Here is a 25,147-nt window from a genome sequence, read left to right as displayed (position 1 = left end):
TAGATGGGCTGAGTGTGATTAAATGTTGAATGTGATGAGTTTTCAACACTACTAAATTGAAACTTTATTTTTTTACATGGTTTAATAATTTTTTGTTATTAAAATTGAAGTTCCTGTTTCAAAGCTTACAGATAGATGGCTAATTTGTATGTCATTGACACTTTTGGCACTTTTTTGGAGTATTTTCATAAGTTTTGTTTTTTCCTGTAAATGATTCAATAAATACCGTACCGTGACATTCATACCGAGGTATTACCGTACCGTGAAATTCTGATACCGTTACATCCCTACTACAGACACATTTGCCAAAGAAGCAAAATGGAAGAAGAATATTGCTGTTTAACAGACGTGTTGATGCCAAACTAGCGCTGATGTTGACCTGGATCTGCATCATAAACACAACAAATAGGCTTTACCTTTTATTTTACAGCTTATAAAGCATGTATGCACAATAATGTAACATCATATTTAAACAACAAAACTGTTTACAAAAAGTCAACCTATGCGCGCGTGTTGTTGTCTTTTCATCACGCAGCGCACGCACTTGAACCGTGAGAGAGAGAGAGAGGAAACCATATCAGGACATATTCTTTAAAATAATGATTTCTATTAAAATGTAAAAAGGTTTTGTGATTATAATAATGACAGCGGGGCATTAAATAAATGCATATTTTCCGTGGAGCTGGCGATTTGAGAAAGTCTGCGATTTTATTTGACAGAAGAAAAAAAAAACATGATTGGCGAAAAAAAAACAGCCTATGCCGGTTATTAAAAAGAATCAGTCAGTATTTTCGTTTTGTAATATAAATTAATTATTGAAGTGAAAATAATTTAGGGCAGTCCTATTTATTTTATTTAGTTCTTCTCTTATTCTGTTCTTCTGTGCTAAACACTGCAAGTGCGTAAAGATGCTCTGTTGTTTTGTTCTATTATTAATATGCTAGCACAGTGGTTCTCAAACATTTTTCATCAAGTACCACCTCGGAAAAAAATTGTCTTTGCAAGTACCACCATAATGAGCAGTTTTGAAATACAGTAGCGTATTAGGTCTAGTAAAGCAGCTTAAGCTCTGTACAGTTTAAAAAAGAAATAACTCCTGGTTTGTTAGCGCCTGGAAATGTTGCCTAGACCTCGTAAATATAGGCTTTATGTCATCATATTCGTATATAAATCATTTTTGATAATTTCTTTAAATATATGTAGCATGTACATATTACATATTTGATTCATCCGCGTACCACTAGAAGGAAGCCTGCGTACCACTAGTGGTACACGTACCACAGTTTGAGAACCACTGTGCTAGCATATAAAAATAAATTATTATTTTAAAATGCATTATTTAATGTGTCAGACACAAAATAGACACGTCAATTTGTTTAATATAAAATTAATTGTAATCTGACCAGTTACCGTTAATAACCGATTAATGAGCGACGGTTGTCGGTTAGCAAAATTAACCGAAATGAGCATCCCTAATTAATACATTATAATTTTGGAACAAATACAGAAATACAAAATAACAGGGCATGGAACTTTAATCATACCTCTGAATGGGGGAAATTTTCTTGCACATTTAACTGCTGTCTTCCAAGTCCAGCCATAGTGAGATGTACTTCTGCCTCTCCTTTTGGTGTTTTTTCATGCTGTTTGTCCAGCAGGTAAAAATACATTAATAAGCTTTTACATTGCCCCTTATATGGTGCAAAACAGCTTTTCCCTCTACGCTCCTCTCAGAAAAACCCAGGAAATGACCTACAAATATTTTCTCATTAGTGTAGGAACAATTTGTATTAGAGAAAAAAACACATTAGATTCTTCTACACACACAGTCATCCACTGAATCTCACACCTCATTTCTTGCTGAACTGACTGGCTCTGGAAACTTGATGTTGTCCTCTCTCTCTGTGTTGAACTAATCTCTCTTAGTTGGTTTGTGTTCTCTGGTGATCTTAGGGTGTTGGTGAGCCTCGACACCAGGCTTTGAGCAGCAGATATTATTTCTCCAAATGGAACCTGATAAACATTAACATAAAATTAAGCTGTAAGTCATGCAGAATTATGATTGACAATGGTTAAAGTGGGTAGACAGACAGACAGACAGACAGACAGACAGACAGACAGACAGACAGACAGACAGACAGACAGACAGACAGACAGATAGATAGATAGATAGATAGATAGATAGATAGATAGATAGATAGATAGATAGATAGATAGATAGACAGACAGACAGACAGAACGATGGATGGATGGATGGATGGATGGACAGATTTTATTTAGGTTTTAATGCCATATCAGCAGCATTGGCTAAATTCATGGCAAAAAACATGTACTAAATATACAATTTATAATCATATCATATCAGTTAGCATGATGACGCTCATTGCAGTTAGCAAACATACATTTTAAAATAACAACAAAAAACATACAAGTAGCAAGCAACAACACTGAAAACAGTCATATACAATCTTTTAGTTAGATTAAAGATAAATATTGTAAAACACCTTTTCAAACAGCTCACTTCAAATATTTCCAGAATAAAAACATTCTCCAATATCATTTAAAAACACAATGTGTATTTTTACATGATATTAGAGAACGTTTTTATTCGGGAAATATTTTAAACATATTAAAATGTTTTATCGGTAAAATATTTTTACACAAGTCACCAATAGGTATTTCTTCCGCTTTTCATAAATATGCGAGTGTAAGCCATGAGTGTCTGATGCTACATCTTGTATGAACAACCTGGTCATGTCTATTTTCAAAATGGTAATTATTCCTTTCATTAATTAATGGATTCACTTCATACCATGTGTTTTTCCTACATTCATCCCATTCCATCTGCCATTTCTCATTAACATACAGATTTAAAACAGGTTTAACATCAGACACAGGAAGTTTACGTTCTGTAATCTCCAACTTCTATCTTCCTTTATCATGCTTTATCTGCACGCTCATTTCCAACTCATCCCATATGACCAGCCTGGTATCCAGCAGAAAATAATATCAAAGTCTTTAGTCTTTAAAAGGTCCACTTTTTCTATTATGCTAAAAATCTTAGTATGATCAGTTTTCATAGATTCAAGTGCTTGTAAGCAGGACATAATCTGAGCTAATTAAAAACAGACAGACAGATAGATATTGGGCATTTTTCTAATACTAAGAAACGAGTCTTATGTTGAGCAGGTAGATTTGAGGGAATAGTCACTATATGAGACAAAATATACTTTTTTGGCTATTTGCTCAAATTATTTAAGTTAGGTTACTCTACTTTAGATAAGAAATCTCTTTATAAAGACTTTGTAAACTGCTATAAATATATAAAAACGTCATTTCTTAGTAATGTGGATTGCTAACTTAAAGATAATATAAAAACGTATATCTGAACATATAATCTTCTCTCATAAATCAATGAGGAGCTTATTTATTCAGCTTTCAGATGAAATACGAGTGTTTAAATGACTGCCCCTCATGATTTACGCCCATGGGTCCGGGTCACTTATTTAACCAATTGCTAATCTGCACAGACTTTATTACATTATTCAATATATTTTCCCACTCATTCGGTGATAATAAGATAAATTAACGTAGATCTCAAGTTTTTTAAACAATTGATGGATTTGATTCAGTGTCATAAAAATAAGCAAAAACCCTCAAATATTTAACTTGCCTTTTGCTGATATCTTCTTTATAATAGATCAATAGTCTATCTGGCTTTCAAAAACACTTAATCAACAGATGCCATGTTATAGTTAAACACCGTTAAGTGATTCACTGAGAAGTTCTGCGCTCGCTGCCTGTCAAGTTCACTTACGTTATGCTAACTTAGCTTGCTATCCTCGGCCTGATCTTAATTTTGATTCTGTAAAATGTCTAAGAAACACAGCGAAAATGGACCTCATTGAGTCTCAACCTTTATTACAGCTCATGGAGGACAGTTCTCAAAGAGGGATTAACAAAAGTCTTACCTGAGACGGTGTGTGGGAGCTGCCCAGACATTTTGTTCGGGGGGCTTCCTTCAGTCAGGATTCAGGATCTCATCACGCAAGCGCACTGTTGTGATCGATGACTCTGGCTCGTTTATTAATGCCTGTGACCGCGGTGATGTATTTTGACAGTGGACTGTCGCTGTTTGATTCGTACTCTTCGTGTCCGTGGTGAAACTATTTCGTGTCTGTAAAGTAACGTCACAAGTTATGTTCCGTTTTCCTTTGCGGTTTCATAATTGCAGATGCGTGAATTTTATAATTATAACAGAAATTTTATTCCATAGGTTAGCAACTTCACGTACTGCCGCCAAGACATCCTCGTTTCCATGACAACTAACATTAGACTCCGGAGCTCTCGATTTCTTAGCAGCAGACTTCTGGACAAGAGTCAAAGCATCGTGATTCCGTATTACATTGTAAATTCAGTGCAGAGCTAAAGGCCGATGCAGAGTCCTCAAATTAATCAGCCGTGTTGGACCCGTCAAACATCAATCATGCCAGGCCTTGCGTGATTAACTTTATTCTTCCCTCTTTTCCCCATGCAGAGATGGCAAAAGAGTTGTATAAGGTCCACGCGTATTTTATAATGTTATCACGAGCCCTAAACAGTAGGTTAATATGCCACTTCACCTTTTACACCCTGAAGAATAAACGCGAACACCTGTACCTACAGGACCCCCATCCCATCTTTGGTCTGGCCCTACGCTACGTCATAAATCGAACGCGCTCTGCACCGCGAGTGTCAGAATCCACCAGACGCCTGACAGAACAGACGTGTATTGAGGAACTTTTCATTTGATACTCAGACAAGGCGAAAACTCAGATAATTAACTGCAGTAAACTCATTTATACACCCTAGAGAGCGTTATTTACTGCTAATAAATGGAAAAAAGTATGTTACATGTTCCCGGTCCTTCCGGACAAAGAAGACCGCCATGTAGACAGAGGATAGGGCCTTCTCCTGGTTCTGGTACATTTGAATGTATTTTTAATGTTTGATTGATGTTGTTTAACCCTTGTGTTGCTGTTTCATACACACTGGGGTCATTTGGCCTCAACTTTCTCTCAGTTTCAGCAAATGGAGTGATTTTTTTAGTGACAAACTATTTTGACATATTTTGGGAAAAGGCTTTTGAATTAAAAAAAGTTTCAAAAAACTTAATTCGGGGCAAATTGGCTTTGTTTATGTTGTTGGCTGTTACGGGTTAAATTGCTTTATTTTTATACTGTCTGTTCAGGCATAACTAGAAGCTGTCTCAAATGAACATGCTGTTTTTATCTTTCAGTGGAAGCAAAATATGACCTGAAAGAAAATATTGGAGCTGGCTGCTACGGCAATGTCTATCGTGGTATCAGAAAAATGGACGGCAAACAGGTAAGTCTATTCACCCTAGTCCAGTTTAGAGGACATCAACTTTAGAGAAATCATGTTTGATTGCTCACTCATGTTTAATTCTACTTTTCATCCACAGTTTATCATCAAGTCGACTACTTCAGAAGTTGACAGCAATGTGGTAAGTCTGAAAACATCATGCGTGATTCATATTTGAAGCATCACAAAATACATTTAATAGATGAGTCTGTCTGCGGCTGTGGTTATACAAATATCTACTGATCATTTTGTGATTCACTGCTGTTTTCTGTTTATTTATGGTTATGATGGGAATTAATATGTGCTCTGCCGAGTTTTGATGCTAAAAATTTAACTCTGCAGTTTAACAGTGACTTTATATACATATAACAGAAAAAGTAGTCACATGCCAATATTCAATAATTCAGTATATCATAATAATGAACATGCACAATAATGAATAATTATTATTTACACTTTAAGAGTGTCTTTTAAGATTATTTTATTCTGCAACATGTTGAACCCTTATTAAGCCATTTATTTTCAAACATGATGCTTTTCTCATGTTAATCTGGGCTACGACTTTGGGAATTCAGAGACTGTTTGTCTTTGGTTCGTTAACTCTGTGCAGTAAAGTCCTCTCGTTAACATCAGTTAATTTATCTAAAGTAGTTTAGTTTATACTTTATTATAGTGTTACCTATTATTGTACTTTATAATCTTTTTTTACATGTATTTAATAAGCAATACACTAGGTATTGTTGTAATCATACCTGATAAAGTAATCTGTTTCACAGCTCAGCTTAATATCTTGATAATATCAAAGCTTCCGCAATTCATCACATTAAAATCTAATACCGTCAGAAGCCGAATTACCAGATTTTTACATCACAATTGACAAAACCAGTGCAGATAATAAACATCAAGCTCCCATAATGCATTTCAAAAGCATAAATAAATACACAGAAAAAAAACATGAATCACAAAATACGGAAAGCTGCTGATTTACAGATTTTCTTTTACAGTTATATTGAAAAACAGGATTACATGTTGTTGATATGCAGCTAATGTGCACTTTATCTTCAGCCTGGATATCCGTTACCCATACCAATCGAAGTGGCCATGATGACAATTGTGAGAGATCCCCCCAGCCCGCTGCTCATCAAGCTCCAGGAATGGTTTTTAGTTAAAGTGGAGAAATTGCCAAGAGGAGTAAGTGTATTTATACAGCACATTTCATGCACAATGCGCTGCAGGAGGGTTTGTCTCGTTTCTTATTGTCGTTTTAATTTTGTAAATTCAAATTCCTAAATCAAGAAGCATTTCTGGACATGTAAATAACTTTGTCTTGTTTTCAGAAAAGCTTGTGGGTTAATGATATGCCGGTGCGGTAAGCAAAATAAACTCATTTCTACTTTAAAATCTATCCTGAATGTAACTGGAAGCCAGTGTAAAGACTAGGCATGGGCCAATAACTGTTTTTAAGGTATGGAAAAGTCGAGGTTTTAAAACTGCCAAATTTTCTGTAATACCGTTGTGTGAGATATATTATTTACAGTTTTTTTAGGACAACGGTATCTCCAGCTGAATAAATATCCAAAAATGCTGTTTTAAATAGTAAAGAAATCAGTGTTTTTGAAACAAATGAGGGCCGCAGAAGTCAATTAATCTTTTGAATTATTTAGCCTGACATGTTTACTGCCAAAAAAATATTATAAATCTATTACAAAATAAAATATATTGTTTTCAGAGGGGAACAAGTTTGTCTTTTACCCAGACATTCAAAAAGACTACATATTAGAGCAGTAATCACAATACCGTGAAACCGTGATATTTTGATCCAAGGTTATCATACCGCCACAATCTAATACCGGCCCATGCCTAGTAAAGACTGACCTGAGGACTGCTGTCGTGTGCTTTATTTTAACTCATTGCATCTGCTTACAGAAAGTGTGTAAGACAATAATGTTGGTGATGGAGTATCTCGGCCCGTGCAGAACACTAGAGGATTTCCTGCAGAAGCACCAACACCTGGAGGAGAGAGTCGCGCGTACGCTTATCCTGCAGATTGTCAAAGCAGCGCAGGAGTGCTTGAGGCGGAAAATTTGTCATCATGATATTCATGATTGTAATATCCTCGTCATCGACCGGCCTCTGCAAATCAAGCTAATTGATTTTGGCTGTGGGATGCACATCTGTCATGGTAAGTCAGATTATTTCAGGAGGAAGCCGAAAAACATTCATTAGTCTCTGAGACTCAGTTGAATGGGGCTTTAGCTGAACTGCTTGCTCAACACTAAACCTCTCTTTCTGACAGATCCAAAGAAATACCCACCAGACACAAGGATATCTCCAAAGAAGGCGGTTAAAAACACAGTGAAGCAGCTGTTTGGCATCATGCGGGAAATAGAAAAACAATGTTCCAGCATACCTGAAGGTAAGAAGATGACTGGGACTGACACTGTTCATCCCTCCTGTTGACTTATGGGTCAGAATTGACCCTGGCCACATTTTACCAGCAGAAAAACCCAAAACAATGTTTTTCTTTATCTTGAGGTTTGGTGACGGTTTCTAAAATGAGGCCAACATTAGGAAAATATATATTATATTTTCATGAAGACTGAACATTAGGGCACAACAGGAGTCATTCAGGTCAATATTGAGCTGTGTGTGTGTGTGTGTCCACCATTAACTAACTTTCTCTTTTAAAATGTTACAGAATTCATGGCATTTATGAATACCTGCATTACCCTTGGGGATGATGATCAGAGACTGCAAACAGTGCAGCAGATTCTGGATCAGCCATGGCTAAAAAAACAATAAAAATAAAGACTGTTCTAGATATGTGTAGTTTATGCTTTCCACCCTGAAAGAGGACCTGTTTTAGAGGAGATTTTGGAGCACGAGGGGTTCAGCATGACGCAGAGGCTTTCAGCAGCAGGAAATGGTTTCATTCTTCCATGTTTGATGTTTGTCATTTGTTGTTTTCCGCTTCTGCTTCCCAAATTCCTGCGAGGGTTGCAGTCAGAGCTGCATGTAAATGAGGGCCAGTTGAAGCCGCCATTAGAGTGACGTCAGCTTTCCTCCTCACCTGATTGGTTGGAGGGAGGAGGTGTCAATCTAGAGCTAATAGACCAATGGGGAGGCTTCAGCCGGCCCTCATTTGCATGCAGCTCTGACTGCGACACTTGCTGGAGGAAGTGCAGAATGTGGGAAGCAGAAGTTATGAAGAGCTTTGAGAATGGTGGTCTTAATACGCTGGATTTCCGTACATTAAATAATACTGTCAAAATTAAATGGGACAAAAAATATTCTCTAAAATCCAACATCAATCTGGAACTTTATTCCAAATTACATATTTTCTTAATTTGGATGGCTTAATTGTTATTACTCTGTAACTATAATGCTAATAAAATACCAGCTAAATTATCTCAATTTCATAAACAAAATTTCTTAATCGATTCAATACTCCCATCCCCCCTAAAGAATTTGCTGTCGTATTTGATGCCATACCATCTGGAGTTATTAGGTTAGTCCAAGGCATTCTCTATCCTTCTACTTCCCCCCTTGAGACGCTTCTACTACAAAGGTAGGAAAATATAGTTTCTCTGCAACTTCTTCAAACAAATCAGTACATTTACATTTAGCAGACTTACACATGAGGACGAAAAAAGAAATTTACACAACTATAAGAGCAACAATGAATAAGTGCTTTAGGCAAGTTTCAGGTGTGTAAAGTGTACGAAGCAAAACATTAGTAAATTATTTATTTATTTTTTTGTAATACAGTTAGCGGTGGAGCCAGAGAGGCAATTGCAGATTAGGAAGAGAAGTGCAGACTAAATAGTTGAGTTTTTAGTGGTTTCTTGAAGACAGCGAGTGACTCTGCTGTTCTGATGCAGTTAGGGAGTTCATTCCACCAACTGGGCAGATTGAGCGCGAGAGTTCGGGAAAGTGATTTCTTCCCTCTTTGGGATGGAACCACGAGGCGACGTTTATTCACAGAACGCAAGTTTCTGGAGGGCACATAGATCTGCAGAAGTGAGAGCAGATAAGAAGGAGCGAAGCTAGAATTCGCTTTGTAAGCAAACATCAGAGCTTTGAATTTGATGCGAGCAGCAACTGGCAGCCAGTGCAAACGGATGAGCAGCGAAGTGACATGTGCTCTTTTAGGTTCATTAAAGACCACTCGTGCTGCTGCGTTCTGAAGCAGCTGAAGAGGCTTGATAGAGTTAGCTGGAAGCCCGGCTAGTAGAGAGTTGCAGTAGTCCAGTCTGGAGAGAACAAGAGCTTGAACAAGGAGTTGAGCTGCATGTTCAGATAGGAAGGGTCGGACCTTTCTGATGTTGTAGAGTGCGAATCTGCAAGATCGAGCAGTTCTAGAGATGTGGTCAGAGAAGTTTAGTTGGTCATCAATCGTTACTCCAAGGCTTTTCACTGTTTTGGAAACAGTAATGGTTGCCCCATCCATCTGCATTGAAAAGTTCTGATGTTATTTCCTAATGGAACTGTATCAGTTCCAAATGTGACTTTTTTTTATTTTATTGGAATTCTTTTGTTTCAGATATTGATTGAAGAAATCAAATATGGCTCATCCCAAATAGCTACTTAATTACAAATAAGATAATAGAAGTTTCATTTAGAACTATTCACCATACACACTCGGTCAATACTCTCTTAGTAAGATATAAAAAAGATATTGATATTAATTGTTCATTTTGTAAGCAACACAAAAAAATAAGTGCCTAGTTCACTTATTTTGGCAATGCAGTTTTTCTAATTTGCTTTGAAATGATTTTTCTTTTTCTTATTAAGAATGTTGATAAAGATTTTTCCTTACTCTTTTACAAAAAAATGCTTTAAAAACAACTGAAATGTGTCAATTGTATAATCTTTTTCTTTAATATATGATGTATATACCCCTACTGTTAATTTTTTTTGTTGTTTTCTTTTTTAAAAAGGTTTTCTTTTTGTCTTTCCATTTTCTTTATAATGTACTGTGATTGTATATTTTTACTTGTCTCATAATTTAAAAAAATGTGGAAGCGGAAAACAGCATCATGTCAGAAAACAATGGAAGTATGAATTCCTGATGATCTGATTTGGTCACTGACCACATGTGTGCTGCTCTTCTATCATTTCTGTGAAACTGAGACTGTACGCAGAGTGGCCTGCGAACCCCATGGAGTGTGTTGAAGCTGTTTTCTGCTGATCAAACTGTAAACTATTGTCTTCAATAAACTGTATCTCTGACTCCTGCTCTTTGTTCATCACACCGGCTCCTTGCATTAACACAAGTCAAATCCTTCAGCGTAGTGATACGGCACTGTAATGCACTCAAAACATGCCTGAACTACTTTATCTGTTTGTTGATCTGACAATAAGTGTGAACACAACACAAAATAACACAGAGAAGATCTGTTTTACAGACTGCAGACTCAATTTAGCCTTTATAGAACAATATTGATGCGTCATGTAATGTTTAAAGCACATTGCCCTGCCATTTGTGTGACTATAATGTGAAATATAAGAGTGTGTTCACTGATATGAGTAATCCTACTATAATATCTACTGAACTAGCACCAGGGCTCTTTCAGTGTCTGACCAGCAAATGTTGAGCTTTAGCCAAAGAACAATGGTTAGAATGGAAATGTCTTCATTTCACAACAGTTTTTAACAACACTCAGAAAAGTTTTGTGGAAAACTAATGGAAACACACTTATGCTTCAGTTTGTGCTAGTGTTACATCTACACAGCACAGTACACTCAAATATAAGCTAATAAGTAAAGTGAGCCAGCTAGTGTTCACTGAGTTAAAGAGACCCCTGGTGAAAATAAGTACATTGCAAGTATACTAACCAAAAGTTAACTTAATTTAAATATATTAAAAGTATTATTACCATACTTTTATATATGAAGAGTTCAGATGCAAAAACCTCTAAGCGCCATCTGAAATGTTCTTCTAAAACGACCATTTTTGTCAGCCTCCTATGTTTATGTTCAGTTATTTCCCTTTAAAGGCAATGTAAAAAATTATTCGTCACTATAAAAGTCAACTTACTGAGCCTACACACAGGAGTCGGAGAAAAATTTATTTATTTAGCATTTGATGTTAATATATTTAAGTATTATTTTACCTATGCATTGAACAATGAACTTATGTAAGAATGTGTCAAAGCACACTTTTAAAGCACAGTGTTAAATAAACAGTGTAAGTTTTCATTCATGCAATTCAGTTCATTACTGCCTTTAAAAAGTAATAAATGCATTAAAAGCCCATTTAAAGCATTTGTTACTGTATAAGAGATGTTGTTGATGCTGACTAAATATCTATATTTAACATAAATATATATATATATGTATATATATATATATATATATATATATATATATATATATATATATATATATATATATATATATATATACTCAATTCGTCTTTATTTCTCTAGCGGTTTTACAATTTAAATTGTGTCAAAGCAGCTTCACATAGAAGATTATAGTGTTTGAAACAGTGTCAGTTCAATTTTCAGAGTTTAAGTTCAGTTCAGTGTGGTCTAATAATTATTACTGAGAGTCCAAACACTGAAGAGCAAATCCATCGATGCGCAGCTCTACAGATCCTGAACCATGCAAGCCAGTGGCGACAGCGGCAGGGAAAACCCTTCACCAATTGGGGAAAGGTCAGAATAAAAAAAACCTTAAGAGAAACGTGGCTCAGTTGGGCACAACCCTTTCTCCACTGGCCAAACGTCTTGTGCAGAGCTGCAGTCAAGGCTCTGGAGAAGCTGGACCTCAGCGAAGGCTCGTCTGTCCCTGGAGCGTCGCAGAAATCAGTCTCATGCTCTCCACTCCTCCATGATCACCACAGCAGCTGCTCAGGAAACGGCCTGGTCCAGGATTAAGGAAACCTTGGGATCATCTTGTCGCTGGTCTTGGATCGAATCAGTGGCGCTTCATAGTCTAAGGGTCTCGGGATGAGTATACCCAGGTGGAAATAGAGAATAAAGAGAATAATTAGCGTAGCTGCTGTTCATAGTGTTTATAAACGAGATGCAGAAACCTGTGTGGAAACCTACTAAGTGATGCCCTGAGTGTATGCTTTGCTAAACAGAAAGGTATTTAATCTAGTTTTGAACTGAGAGATTGTGTCTGAGCCTCAGACATTATCAGGAAGGCTATTCCAGAGTTTAGGAGCCATAAAGGAGAAGGCTCGACCTCCTTTACTCGACTTTGCTATTCTAGGTACTACCAGAAGCCCTGACTTTTGAGATCTTAAAGAGCGAGTTGGATTGTAGCGAGACAGAAGGTTGTTTAGATAAAAAGGAGCTAGATTATTTAGAGCTTTATAGGTGAGAAGTAATAGTTTAAATTCAATATGAAACTTAACAGGCAGCCAGGGTAAGGAGGATAACTTTGGGGTGATAGGGGATCATATTTTCTAGACCTGGTAAGAACTTTAGCTGCTGCATTTTGTACTAGCTGAAGTTTATTAATAGAGGATGCTGGGCAGCCAGCAAACAGAGCATTACAGTAATCCAGCCTAAAATTATATATATATATATATATATATATATATATATATATATATATATATATATATATATATATATATATATATATATATATATATATATATACATACATACATATATTATTGCATTACAGACATCCTGCAAAAATAACTTGAAAGAAAATCATCCAGATTTGAAATGACATGAATGTTAATTTTTTATTTTTGGGTGCACCATTATTTTATGTATAAGGTTAACATGAATGTTTTTTTTTTATTTGTGCTTAGCCAGGTCGTAAACCGCAATAAAGTTAGTTTGACGTTTGACATTCATTAGACATTCATTTATATGGTTAACTTAGTTTTTTAATCTGGAAATTAAACTTTGCAACATAAAGGGCGTATATTTATGCCCATCTGACATATTTTTGGCTCAAACTATAACAGAAGCAAATAATTTAATTGGTTTTAAATCGAATAAAACATCACAAACTGGAACAAAAATAATTCATTCATGAAAACAAAGACTGCTACTGAAAAAAAACTGCTTAAACCAGCCTAGGCTGGTTGGCTAGTTTTAGCTAGTCAACCAGGCTGGTTTTAGAGGGGTTTTGGTTGTATTGGGGTACTTGAACTAGGACTCGAGTCCAGTTTTGATTGGACTCGGACATAACCTGGCCAGTCAGAGTCGTCAGAAAAGAATCGCCGTTTCAGAAAAGAAGCCGATGGGCAGATTTTGATTAAAGATCCACAAAACAAACTTTTCAGTGGATTCATTTGCACAGATTAACTTGTTTATTTTAAGACTAGCCATATGCTAGCAACATAAACATTGAACATTTTGATTTAATGCAGACTTTAAACGAAATATTCACCCAGATATGATAATTCTGTCGTCATTTACTCAATCTTCACTTGCTTCAAAACATGTTTGAGTTTCTTTTTTCTGTTAAACACATTTAGGCTAAACATTGCTAGACAGACTGCTAGACAATGACTTCCATAGTATTTTTTCCTGCCGATTTCTAGCATTATTCAGAATACATATTTTTGTTTAACAGAGGTAATAAATGTTCAGTAAATAAATGGTGACAAAAGTTTTCTCTTGCTAGGAACTATCCCTTTAAGTGTCGTGCGCGCGGGACTTTTATTGTGAAGGCGCAGCGCTGCTGTGTTTCCGTGTTTAGTCAGCGTCGATCATCTGACGGCTTTAGTTCCTTTAAACGGAGTTTTGGAGTATTTTTTGGGAGTATTTAATCTGTTGAAGGGAGAGTTTAGGGTCCAGACATAAAGTCAACAGTGTTCTGCTGTTTAAAGCGTACAATTCTTCACATTATGGGGCAGTTTCTTGTGTTTTGGTCGACCTTCCTGCTGATGTGCGTCGCGTTCAGTTTTTCTGAATCAGAATCAACAACAACACAACAACCTACAACTGCTCCACCTGTGCGCAAACGTACATTTTCATTTGCATCTGCTTCCTTTATTTTCATCCCATATTTCTATTCCATTGAGGTAAAGTTGGTGTTATAGCCGCAAATTCGTTCATTGCCAACTTGTGACTCGCTCCCTATGTTGTTTACCATGATACGTTACTTTGAATATTCGGTCAAAATCACATACAAGTAACTTATGACTTGAAAACAACATTAGCTCTGTTTATTTGACTGTGAACAATGTTGTACTTTGATAGTCATTGACTGATAATAGGATTTCTCTATTTAGAATTAGCAAAGAATACTTTTCTGAAATTAAATTAAGGAGAAAATCTGAATGTGTTAATATAAAACTAACAATCTGCAGTCTAAAAGTGCTCGTAATGCACATACATATTAATAAATAGAGTATTATACATGTTTCTATTATTGTTCTTATTGTATGTGTATTTCTGTTATAACTTACATAATGTAAATATGTTCTTAATGTTAATGTTCTAATTTAACTTTTACATATTAAAATATATCTAACTTTCAAAGTCAAATTTGAGGGGCAGTAGTGTTTAGTCTTCAATATAAAATGCAAAAACTGTGTGTCTGTCTGTGTGTGTTTAAGTAATGTCACAGAAATATAAGCTCCATATTTTGGGAATTTTGGAAATTAAATTGTTTTGAAGGCCCTTGTTTTGTATTTTTAATTATATATTTCATTCTATCGTATATTTCTTTATCATATTTTCATTTTAAACTCATATAATCATATACAGTACGCCCCATTTGAAAATTAATATTTTTCAGGGAGTAAAGGTCATATTTTTATTGATATAAAGTTGGTTTTATATTCACACATTCAGACTTTCTGCTTAATATAATTTCAGAAAAGTATTATTTACATGTCCTTAATAGTGAAATCATATTAGCAGCCAATGACTATCAAAATATAGCATTATTTACAGTGAATTGAATAGTGCTAATGTTGTTTAAGTCATGCTTGCATGCGATTTCATATCCAGTATTTAAAATATAGCGCAGTAAACAATATCTAGACTGTCTCACAAATTGTCACTGAATGAATGTGCCAATAAAAGACTATTTCACCTCAATTTCTTACTGTATGTTTGTATTTCTTTAATATATTTTTTAGTTTTTTAAATATATCTAACTTTTAAAGTTGTCATATATTTGAATGCCAGTATTGTTAGTCTTCACTATAAAAACACTAAAATTATGTGTGTGTTGAAATAATATCACAGAAATATAAGTTGCATATTTTGGGAACTTTGAAAATTTGTTTTTTTGAAGGCCAATTTTTAGTATTTGAGGTAAAGTTGGTTTTTATATTTGCACATTCAGACATTTATTCTTCTTAATAAGATTACAGAAAAGTAATGTTTGCAAATTGTAAGTAGTGAAATCATATTAGCAGCCAATGACTATTAAAATACAGTGCTAATGTTGCTTTCAAGTCATACATACATGTGATTTCAGATCCAATATTCAGTATAGCGCAGTCAACAATATTTGGACCGTCTCACAAGTTATCACTGAAAGAATGTGAGAATATAAAAGCAATGCCCTCAATATATTTACTCGGTTATTTTAATGAACACCCCAGTTTGAAAATGAATATTTTTATCCATTTCTCAGTGAATATAGGTCTTATATTTTTGTGCATTTGAACAAAACCGATTTATTATTTATTAAAATATTTTTGTAGTCATCAAACATCTTTAGAAATGTTTACATCTTTAGTTTTTTTGTCAGATTTGCTCTAGTTTTAGCTTCATTACTGTCTGATCTAATGTATGTGCACACAAATAATATTATAAAGCATTCATTTTCTTTTTGGCCCAGTCTCTTCATTAATCAGGGGTCGCCAGAGTGGAATGAATCACCAACTTATCCAGCATATGTTTTATGCAGCGCATACCGTTCACTGAATGCGTGTTTGTGTCTCTTTCTTAATGTTTTATGTATTGTGAGCATCAGGGTTATTAAAGTAAACTGAAACCATTTTGTTACTTGAAATAAATTAAACATTAACTGAAAAGTGTATATCAATATATAAACCTTTAACTTGCTTTATTGCCAAGGAATTTTAATTTAGTTTAACTTGATGCATTAACAAAATTAAAATAAGAAGCATAAAAACTATGTAGACATATAAAAATAATACTATAAATTCGAAACAAATAAACTTGACTAAACTAAAATAACACAGAAATCCAAAATTAAAAGCCATTTACCAAAATAAATAACATTGAAGTGTTTTAGCATTTATGTGAAGATCTTATAAACATTAAAATACTTTGGAGTAGTTTAATAATGCAGAAGATTTAAAAATAAACACAGAAACAAAAACATTTGAATATAAATTTTCTTCCTGGCTTTAGTATTAAATACATTTGTTTTCAGAACATCAAAACATGTTTCTGAACACACAGATCTCTTTATTGTCAGAGTGTTTTTATTGTTTGTGTTTTGTCTCTTCTCTTCATATACTTTATTTTTAACCCCAGCATGCAACACTCTGACTTCCTGTGAGACCTGCCTCGCCAACGTCTCGGTAAGAGTGCAAAAAACCACTCATTTACTGGTTATTAGCTGTTGTTGATGTTGACCAGTGTTTGTGTTTCTGTGCAGTGTTTGTGTGTGTGTCTGTGTGTCTGTGTGTGTGTTTCTCTGCTGTGAGTGTGTGTGTGTTTGTGTGTTTTTTACTCTGCTGTGAGTGTGTGTGTGTGTGTGTGTGTGTGTGTGTGTGTGTGTGTGTGTGTGTGTGTGTGTTTGTTTCTGTGATTGTGTGTATTATTATTATTGTTTAGTGTGTCTTTCTCCGCAGTTTCTGTGTGTGTATCATTGTTGATGATAATCAGTGTGTGTGTGTGTGTGTTTCTCTGCAGTATATGTGTGTATTATTATTATTGTTGATGATGATCAGTGTGTGTGTGTGTGTGTGTGTGTGTGTGTGTGTGTGTGTGAGAGAGTGTGTTTGTGTGTGTGTGTGTGTTTCTCTGCTGTATATGTGTGTATTATTATTATTGTTGATGATGATGATCAGTGTGTGTGTGTGTGTGTGTGTGTGTGTGTGTGTGTGAGAGAGTGTGTTTGTGTGTATATGTGTGTATTATTATTATTGTTGATGATGATCAGTGTGTGTGTGTGTGTGTGTTTCTCTGCAGTATATGTGTGTATTATTGTTGATGATGATCAGTGTGTGTGTGTGTGTGTGTGTGTGTGTGTGTGTTTCTCTGCAGTATATGTGTGTATTATTATTATTGTTGATGATGATCTGTGTGTGTGTGTGTGTGTGTGTGTGTGTGTGTTTGTGTGTGTGTGTTTCTCTGCAGTATATGTGTGTATTATTATTATTGTTGATGATGATCAGTGTGTTAGTGTGTATAGGGAGTTGATGAATTAAATTGGCTGTAGTGTGTGTGTGTGTGTGTGTGTGTGTGTTTGTGTGTGTGAGAATGAGTATGTATGGGCGTTTACCAATGATGGGTTGCAGCTGGAAGAGCATCCGCTGCGTAAAACATTTGCTGGAATAGTTGGCAGTTCATTCCGCAGTGGGGATCCCTGATTAATTAATGCACTAAGCCGAAAAGAAAATGAATGAATGAATGAACATCTCCCGTCTCCTTTTGTGACAGCTTACAGGCTTTCAGCTTTGAGTAGTGTTGTCATAATCAGGGTAAACCATGGTACATTTTCTGATGGTTAGTAATATCTTTTTAAATATCATTATCATTAAAAGCATAATTGCTTACCATGACTTTTTTAAAACTCACAGTAAATCCTGTAACATCGCGATTCGCTAATTGTGAAAGGCTGCACTGTAAATGCATATTTTTATATAGACGGTTACTGTAATATACTGTATATTCATATATACAGTGCAGTTAAAGGGACAGTTCACCAAAACTCAAAATTCCGTCATCATATACTCAATTTCTTTCTTCTGTTAAAAACAAATAAGATATTTTGAAGAATGTTGGAAACCTGTAACCGTTGCTTAACTCTAAAAAATCATCTGTGTAAATATTATTATTTTTTTCTGAAGAAAATGCATCTTTATTTACAATGCACAGTTATGTTGCGTAAAGTGGGATGCACTTTGTCTTCCTTTTTTTAAAGAATACTTTGTAATTGAATAAATACATATACAGTTGCAATCAGAATTATTAACCCCCCTGAATTATAAGTCCCCTGGTTTATTTTTCCCAAGTTTCAAAATTCGGAGAGCAAATATTTATCAACATTTCTAATCATAATAATTGTAATAACTCATCTCTAATAACTGATCTATTTTCTCTTTGTCATGATGACAGTAAATAATATTAGACTAGATATTCTTCAAGACTCTTCTATACAGCTTAAAGTGACATTTAAAGGCTTCTCTAGGGTAATTAGGGTTAACTAGGCAGGTTAGGGTAATTAGGCAAGTTATTGTATAACGAGGGTTTGTTCTGTAGACTATCGAAAACAAATATAGCTTAAAGGGGCTAATAATATTGACCTTAAAATGTTTTTTTAAAAATTAAAAACTGCTTTTATTCTCGCCGAAATAAAACAAATAAGACTTTCTCCAGAAGAACAAATATTATCAGATATACGGTGAAAATTTCCTTGCTCTGTTAAACATTATTTGGGAAATATTTAAAAAAATGAAAAAAATCAAATAATAATTGTAATTATTAATATTAAAAGTTGAATAATTCTGATCACAACTGTATATATATTTTAGAGTTGTTATATGATGTTTCATCATGTCTATCTGCTAAACCACACATGCACGCAATGATAATTTCCCATCTGTCATGCTGCATTACATATACGTATGCGTATAGTTTCCATATAAAAACAAGCAATTATAACTATGGATTTTTAGCTTATTTGATGACATCATTGCTCTGTTTTACATGCATGACCTTCTGATAGTTGCACTGATTTTACTGATCTTAAATTTGTTTATTAATGTTTGAATAATCTTGAGGCGTCACGGTGGCGCAGTAAGTAGTGCTGTCGCCTCACAGCAAGAAGGTCGCTGGTTCGAGCCTCGGCTGGGTCAGTTGGCATTTCTGTGTGGAGTTTGCATGTTCTCCCCGTGTTGCCGTGGGTTCCCTCCGGGTGTTCCGGTTTCCAGGTACAGGTGAATTGGGAAAGCTAAAATTGCAATAGTATCTGGATGCAGCCTTTATGATGCGAGCTGAGATTGAATCACTCAGTGATGCAACGTCAGACACAATGCACTCAAATGGAACTAGTGATGTCACTGTGAGGGGTAGGGTAAAGGGTGAGGTTAGGTGAGCCAATTAAAAGCATTGGATGCAGCTCAGATTGCACTGCACCAGGTCTGCATCCAGACCCCTCTCTAAAATTGTCCTTATACAAGTGTGAATGAGAGTGTATGTGTGTTCCCCAGAGATGGGTTGCAGCTGGAAGGGAATCCGCTGCGTAAAACATATGCTAGATAAGTTGGCGGTTCATTCCGCTGTGGCAACCCCTGATTAATAAAGGCGCTAAGCCAAAAAGAAAATGAATGAATGAATAATCATGTAGTATTGCTGTTTTCTGAGCTGATAAAATGATTAAGCATTCTTCACTGTGAAGGGAAAAAATTCTGAAATTTGCACGTCTACTATGAGAAAATAATGTAAATGTTTTATTAGAGTTACAAACAAAACAGCAGTGCCTAAATTAAAGTTTAAAGTTCAAATTAAAGTCTTCCTGGAGGTTTCCACACACTTATTCACACAAAACAGGATCTTTTTTGATTGTTTGTTTGATTGATTGTTTTCTTTTCAATTATCAGTATTTTTTCTTGCTACTGTACCTCGTAATGTTTTCTTTCAAGGTTTCCACAGAATTATGCACAAAAAACAAGGAAGTCTATATTGGGTTGATAGATGTTTTTCAATAAAGGATCTAAAGATATATTTGACACTTTTAACATGTTTTCTAATGCATCTAAATTTTTGTTTAAATTTAGATTTTTGTTAACATAATTTTACATGGGCAGCACAATCGCTTGACTGCAAGAAGGTCGCTGGTTCAAGCCCCTGCTGGGTCAGTTGGCATTTCTGAGTGGAGTTAGCATGTTCTCTCTGTGTTGGCGTGGGTTTCCTCTGGTTCCTCTAGTTTCCCCCACAAGTCCAAAAAAACATACGGAATAGGTGAATTGGGTAGGCTAAATTGTTTATTATAAGCTAATATTTATTATATTAATAATGTATCATTATATAAAATATCATATTATATGGGCATCACAGTGGCACAGTGGGTAGCACAATCGCCTCAGAACAAGAAGGTCGCTGGTTCGAGCCTCGTTTGGGTCAGTGGGGATTTCTGTGTGGACTTTGCATGTTCTCCCCTCGTTGCCGTGGGTTTCCTCCAGGTACTCTATAGGTGAATTGAGTTAGTTAAATTGTCCGTAGTGTGTGTGTGTGTGTGTGTGTGTGTGTGTGTGAATAAGTGTGTAAATAAGTGTTTCCAAGTGATGGGTTGAAGCTGGAAGGGCATCCGCTGTGTAAAACATATGCTGAATAAGTTGACGGTTCATTCCGCTGTGGCGACCCCGGAATATTAAAGGGACTAAGCCGAAAAGAAAATGAATGAATGAATGAATGAATTAATGATTTTACATTTAAATTTCATCAGTACAGAACTGAAGCCACGGCCTCTGCATTGCAAGCCCAGTAATCTATTGTTGATCATAAAAACTGAGCACTTTAATGTATTTTTGTATTATTCAGCTCAGCATCTTAAGTTAAATGCAAAGTTCAGCATGTGCTCAGGGAACGTCTGACTCACGCTCACATTTTAACCCATTTCCTCTCCAAACGCTTCCTCATCCTCAAGTTTTTTGCTCGTCTGAACATCCACACTGTCCTTCTGTTCAGACAAATAAACACAACAGTGCAAAAAAATCCACATGACATGATAGAAAACACTGCAGAGCTGTCTTTTTTTATGCAAAAAATAAATTACAAAGCAAAATAATATTAAAAAACACCAGAATTATATAATTAAATATGCTGCTTTCTATTCTGACTGGAAGAAAATGAATTGACTGCCTCATTTCTCCATTGAAAATCACTTAGAATGAGCTTAATATTCTAATTGTTATTTCTGTGCAACCTAAACATAACTTACATAACCTGAACAGAACCAATATATGAAAGCCTGAACATACTCTTAACATAACCAAATACATAAACTAGACATAACCTTAAACATAACCAATAGATAACCTAGGGTTACCACTTTTGATAGAAAAAAAATAAGGGACGCATACTGCTTGGGGGCTAGATCGCTTGGGGGCCTAGACCAGGGGTTTTCAAACTTTTTCAGCTGAGGGCCCCTTTGTGTAGGGCGAATTCTTTCGGGGACCCCCAAAAAATAAATATCACGCCACCCCTTCAAATTAACAACTGTACTTAATTTTCTAAAATTGTATTATTCAATACATTTATATTATTATATATTATTCAATAAATGTATATTATTCACTATCTGGATTAATTTTTGTAAGATGTTAGTTGAGTTGACATGGTTTCAGTGCTTCAGTCTATTGATCAAATCTTCATGCGCAGTGTTCATTGTGGTCTGCTCTCACTGGATTCCATCAAGCCATATTTTGTGTACGAGTCGTCACTTTACAGTTTTTTTATGCCATTTTTATGCTTTTTTTCTGCCTATGCACAGCTAGACTCTTCTGTATTTACCCTTACAGCTGAGAGTCTAAATGTATCTAAAGATTTAAAGCTTTGAAGGTGTAAAGAGTTTTGTCATTCATCAGCCTGTTAACAGTTAACTGTACTGTTGTAACCAGCAATACTACAATGGAGGCTGTAGTGGTTCAGTGTGTTTTGTTTATTTTTATTCCTTTTATTTGTGCACATCATAATTTACTCAGGTCGACAATCCTGACTTACACTGATAAAAAATAATTTCCTAAATGCAATCTAGAATTGGGTATTCAAGTTCAAAGAGCCACAAGTTTTACTTTGCTTAATTTTAGAAGCTTTGCTGACTTTAAAATGTTCATACCAGTTTGTTCTATTAATAATAATACTGAACATTACATTTAAATTACTTAAATGAATATGGGAAAAAGTGGAACAGCTTGAAAAAAATGCATTTATATTCAGAGTATTAAAATTTGATCAGATATGTTGAGCTCCATTAAATACAGAGATCACTAATACATTTTAATATTTAATAATTAATTAGCCCTATAACATAACACAAACAGATACATTATAATTTTTATAGGCTATAGTGGTTTTATTCAGGGTGTATACAATTTAGGTTTTTTTTAATCATCCAGTTATGAACCAATGTGAGTAAGAGGTTCACTGCAGAGCTCATCCAGCTGTCATTAGTGTAACAGGAGTGAAACTCTTAGAACTCGCTGATGTGATGACAGCTCCATTCATTGTTATTGCAGCACTTTTTGCTTTACAATTTTAATATGTTTGTTTGCCATGCTGCAAAGAGGACCGTCTGATATTTGTACAATGCAAAGTGTAAAGCCTGTGGCACTGTGGATGAGGTGCAATGTTGTGCCGTGTCTTTAAAATGATATTTGTTCCCCATGAGTGAAGCCTGCGCAGAGAGGCGCTTGCTCCGCAGCACCCAGCTGATCGATTACTTAGGAACGCAAGCCATAAACAGGGTAGTGCTTTCAGCCTCCGATAATGTTCTTATTGATCATGTATTTTAACTGAAATATTGTCAGTAAATAGACCTGAGCATTCATTTAGTTGTTTAGTGTAAAAGAGGTAAGCGTAAGTGAAAGGTAAACGCTGTCAGGTGCAGCAGACAAGCGCCAAAAATAACAGGAAGTGCCCGGCCAGAAGCGCTTATTCAATAAAAGTCCCCGTGCGCAGAGGCGGGCCGCTGTGCTTTTTTTCCTGTTTCACGAAAGTGTCAACTGCATTTAAATGACATAAGCATAAAGCTTAATTTTTGCAGTACTTTTGAGCTCAAATTATTATAAAAAAATATATTAACCTTCAGGATGATGCGGGACACAAAATTCAACCATGTGGGCCCATTGATTACCCCTTATCTAAAATTTTTGCGGCCCCCTAGCGCCATCTGGTGGCCCCCCAGGGGACCGCGGCCCCCAGTTTGAAGACCCCTGGCCTAGACCACAGTGATCACAGGCCCAATAGCATGTCAGTGGTGGTAAATCACAATTTAAAATATGTTTTCAGGAAAGTATGAACACTTGAACATTAAAAAAGCTGTCTTTTATTGAAATCTGTGTAAACAGACGCAGTCAGTCTTTCTCTTTTACAGCTCTGCAGCACTGATATAGCTGATGTTATGCTTAATAGTGATAACTAGCGATAACTCAGCTGCTGTAACTGTATGCCAATGCAAAACCCGGCGCGTTTAAGGTTTGTTTTCTTGCAGAGTGATATCCGATATAAAGTGGGTCCCAGATTGTAAAAGAAGCACTGCATTAAATGACATTTTCCCGCCATTTATGAGCGTTTATTTTACCCCAGTATATACAATGGAGCTTCTGCGCTAGCCAGCCGATTCTGACGGGCGCGTGCGAGTAAACGACTTTTTATCTCGTTTTACGCTTGAGCAACTAATGAATGCCAACGTTTATTTAACTGAATGTATTTTAATTACATTACAACATTGATGCTGTAAAAAAAAAACTTAAAAAATGGACCCGGAAGCCGCTCCGCGTGACGTCACACTTAACAAGCGGATAAGAGTGTAGTAGAAAAGCGTCAGTAAAGATTTGAATACTGGAAAACTATTTAAACAACATTTTCCACGTTATATTTTATCAGGAACAACAATGTAAACTTTATTAAAGATGTGTTTGGCCATTAATTTCTGAATGAAAAATTATCCCGCTGCCGAGGATGACGTGAGAAGATGATTGACAGGTCTCGTAACTAGGCAACATAACGGTCCGTTAAAGAGGAATAACGGTAGTTTGTCCTAAAGCTTGCGTTACACACTCAAAAGTACGGTTTCTTTAAGTAAGTTCATACTGTTGGATGTCGTATAATAACGTTTGGTTTTACCTTATCTGGGACGTGTTTTTCTCTCACTTCTTGACCGGAATAATCACGATGATCCTCGGTGACGGTAGCTGTTCAGAGCCGAGTACTTGCGAGAGTCTCAACGGCGGCCAATAACGGAATATTGGATAAATCTAGCGAACAAAGCAGTGATTTGATACTCCAAGAGGACATTTCTGCGATTATTGACACACTTCTCTTGTCTACTGACAGTGAAATGTCTGCTTACTCAAAGATGCACATCTTTCTTCCACCTTTGGAACTTCCGGTCACCAATCTCCATCTCGACAACAGGTAAGCACTTTTTAATTAACACATGTTAAGAGCACAGAATCTATGGTTAAATATGTTATATTAGATTCTATGCTCTTTGGCAAATCGGTGATGATTTATGTCAAGAGGGAAGTTGTTACATCACTTGTTTCTAGAAACCCATATTAGAAATTGGTTATGTCACCACATACTTTTGAAGAGCCTCCATTTTACCCATCCATCTGAAAATGAGTATGTTCCTCCATTTCTCAGTGTATATTGGCTGTGTAATTAGGTGCATTTTAAGAAAATAGATTTATTAAACAGATATATGTTACAATAATATTTTAGTCACTGAACATTTAGACAATGAAAAGATAATACAATTAAATTCAAGCAAACTATTGCAAAAATATGCAAATATTCGCTTGATTTTTCCTCTTTTTAAAATTAGTATTAAATATTTTTATCCAAAGAAGAAAGACACATATTGTTGAATCTAAGTTATTATAGGCAAGTTAGAGAATATTTCATATATGTTGTAGTAAGTT

The 25,147-nt window shown here is 35.5% G+C and overlaps 2 protein-coding genes and 1 long non-coding RNA gene across 8 annotated transcripts in view; 2 read left to right on the top strand and 1 right to left on the bottom strand.

Moving 5' to 3' along the window:
* Positions 1-1,849: 1,849 nt before the first annotated feature.
* LOC147833410 (uncharacterized) lies at positions 1,850-4,681 on the bottom strand. Its single transcript, XR_015511800.1, has 3 exons — positions 4,295-4,681; positions 3,972-4,177; positions 1,850-2,013 (listed from the first exon to the last, which is right to left on the bottom strand). It is a non-coding gene; the product is annotated as an uncharacterized LOC147833410 (long non-coding RNA).
* Positions 4,682-4,730: 49 nt separating this feature from the next.
* Positions 4,731-10,596, top strand: LOC141378273 (serine/threonine-protein kinase pim-2-like). 2 transcript variants are annotated; one of them, XR_015511762.1, is made up of 8 exons: positions 4,731-4,962; positions 5,279-5,367; positions 5,465-5,506; positions 6,430-6,555; positions 6,702-6,733; positions 7,291-7,546; positions 7,661-7,780; positions 8,063-10,596. XR_015511762.1 is itself a non-coding variant. In XM_087287471.1 (7 exons), the coding sequence occupies exons 1-7, from the start codon at positions 4,875-4,877 to the stop codon at positions 8,164-8,166; spliced, it is 825 nt and encodes a 274-aa protein (XP_087143597.1). In that variant the 5' UTR covers positions 4,731-4,874; the 3' UTR covers positions 8,167-10,596. The 2 variants fall into 2 exon arrangements, 1 of the variants encoding a protein (XP_087143597.1); XM_087287471.1 differs by lacking the exon at positions 6,702-6,733.
* A 3,433-nt stretch (positions 10,597-14,029) lies between these two features.
* The window catches only part of LOC141378265 (serine/threonine-protein kinase pim-2-like), a 65,646-nt gene continuing 54,528 nt past the window's right edge, over positions 14,030-25,147 (top strand). For 2 of the 5 annotated variants that reach the window (XR_015511756.1, XM_087287464.1), the window contains exons 1-3: positions 14,030-14,299; positions 16,809-16,855; positions 24,558-24,638. The gene's annotated coding sequence lies outside the window, so the exon portion shown is untranslated. Of the gene's footprint in view, positions 14,369-16,808; positions 16,856-24,557; positions 24,639-25,147 lie in introns of all 5 variants that reach the window. The other 3 variants (XR_015511755.1, XR_015511758.1, XR_015511757.1) reach the window with 3 other exon arrangements.

The sequence above is a fragment of the Danio rerio genome, chromosome 16 (genome assembly GCF_052040795.2).
Source record: "Danio rerio strain M-AB ecotype USA chromosome 16, GRCz13ab, whole genome shotgun sequence".
Classification (NCBI taxonomy): domain Eukaryota; kingdom Metazoa; phylum Chordata; class Actinopteri; order Cypriniformes; family Danionidae; genus Danio; species Danio rerio.
This window is presented reverse-complemented; position numbering and strand designations above follow the sequence as displayed.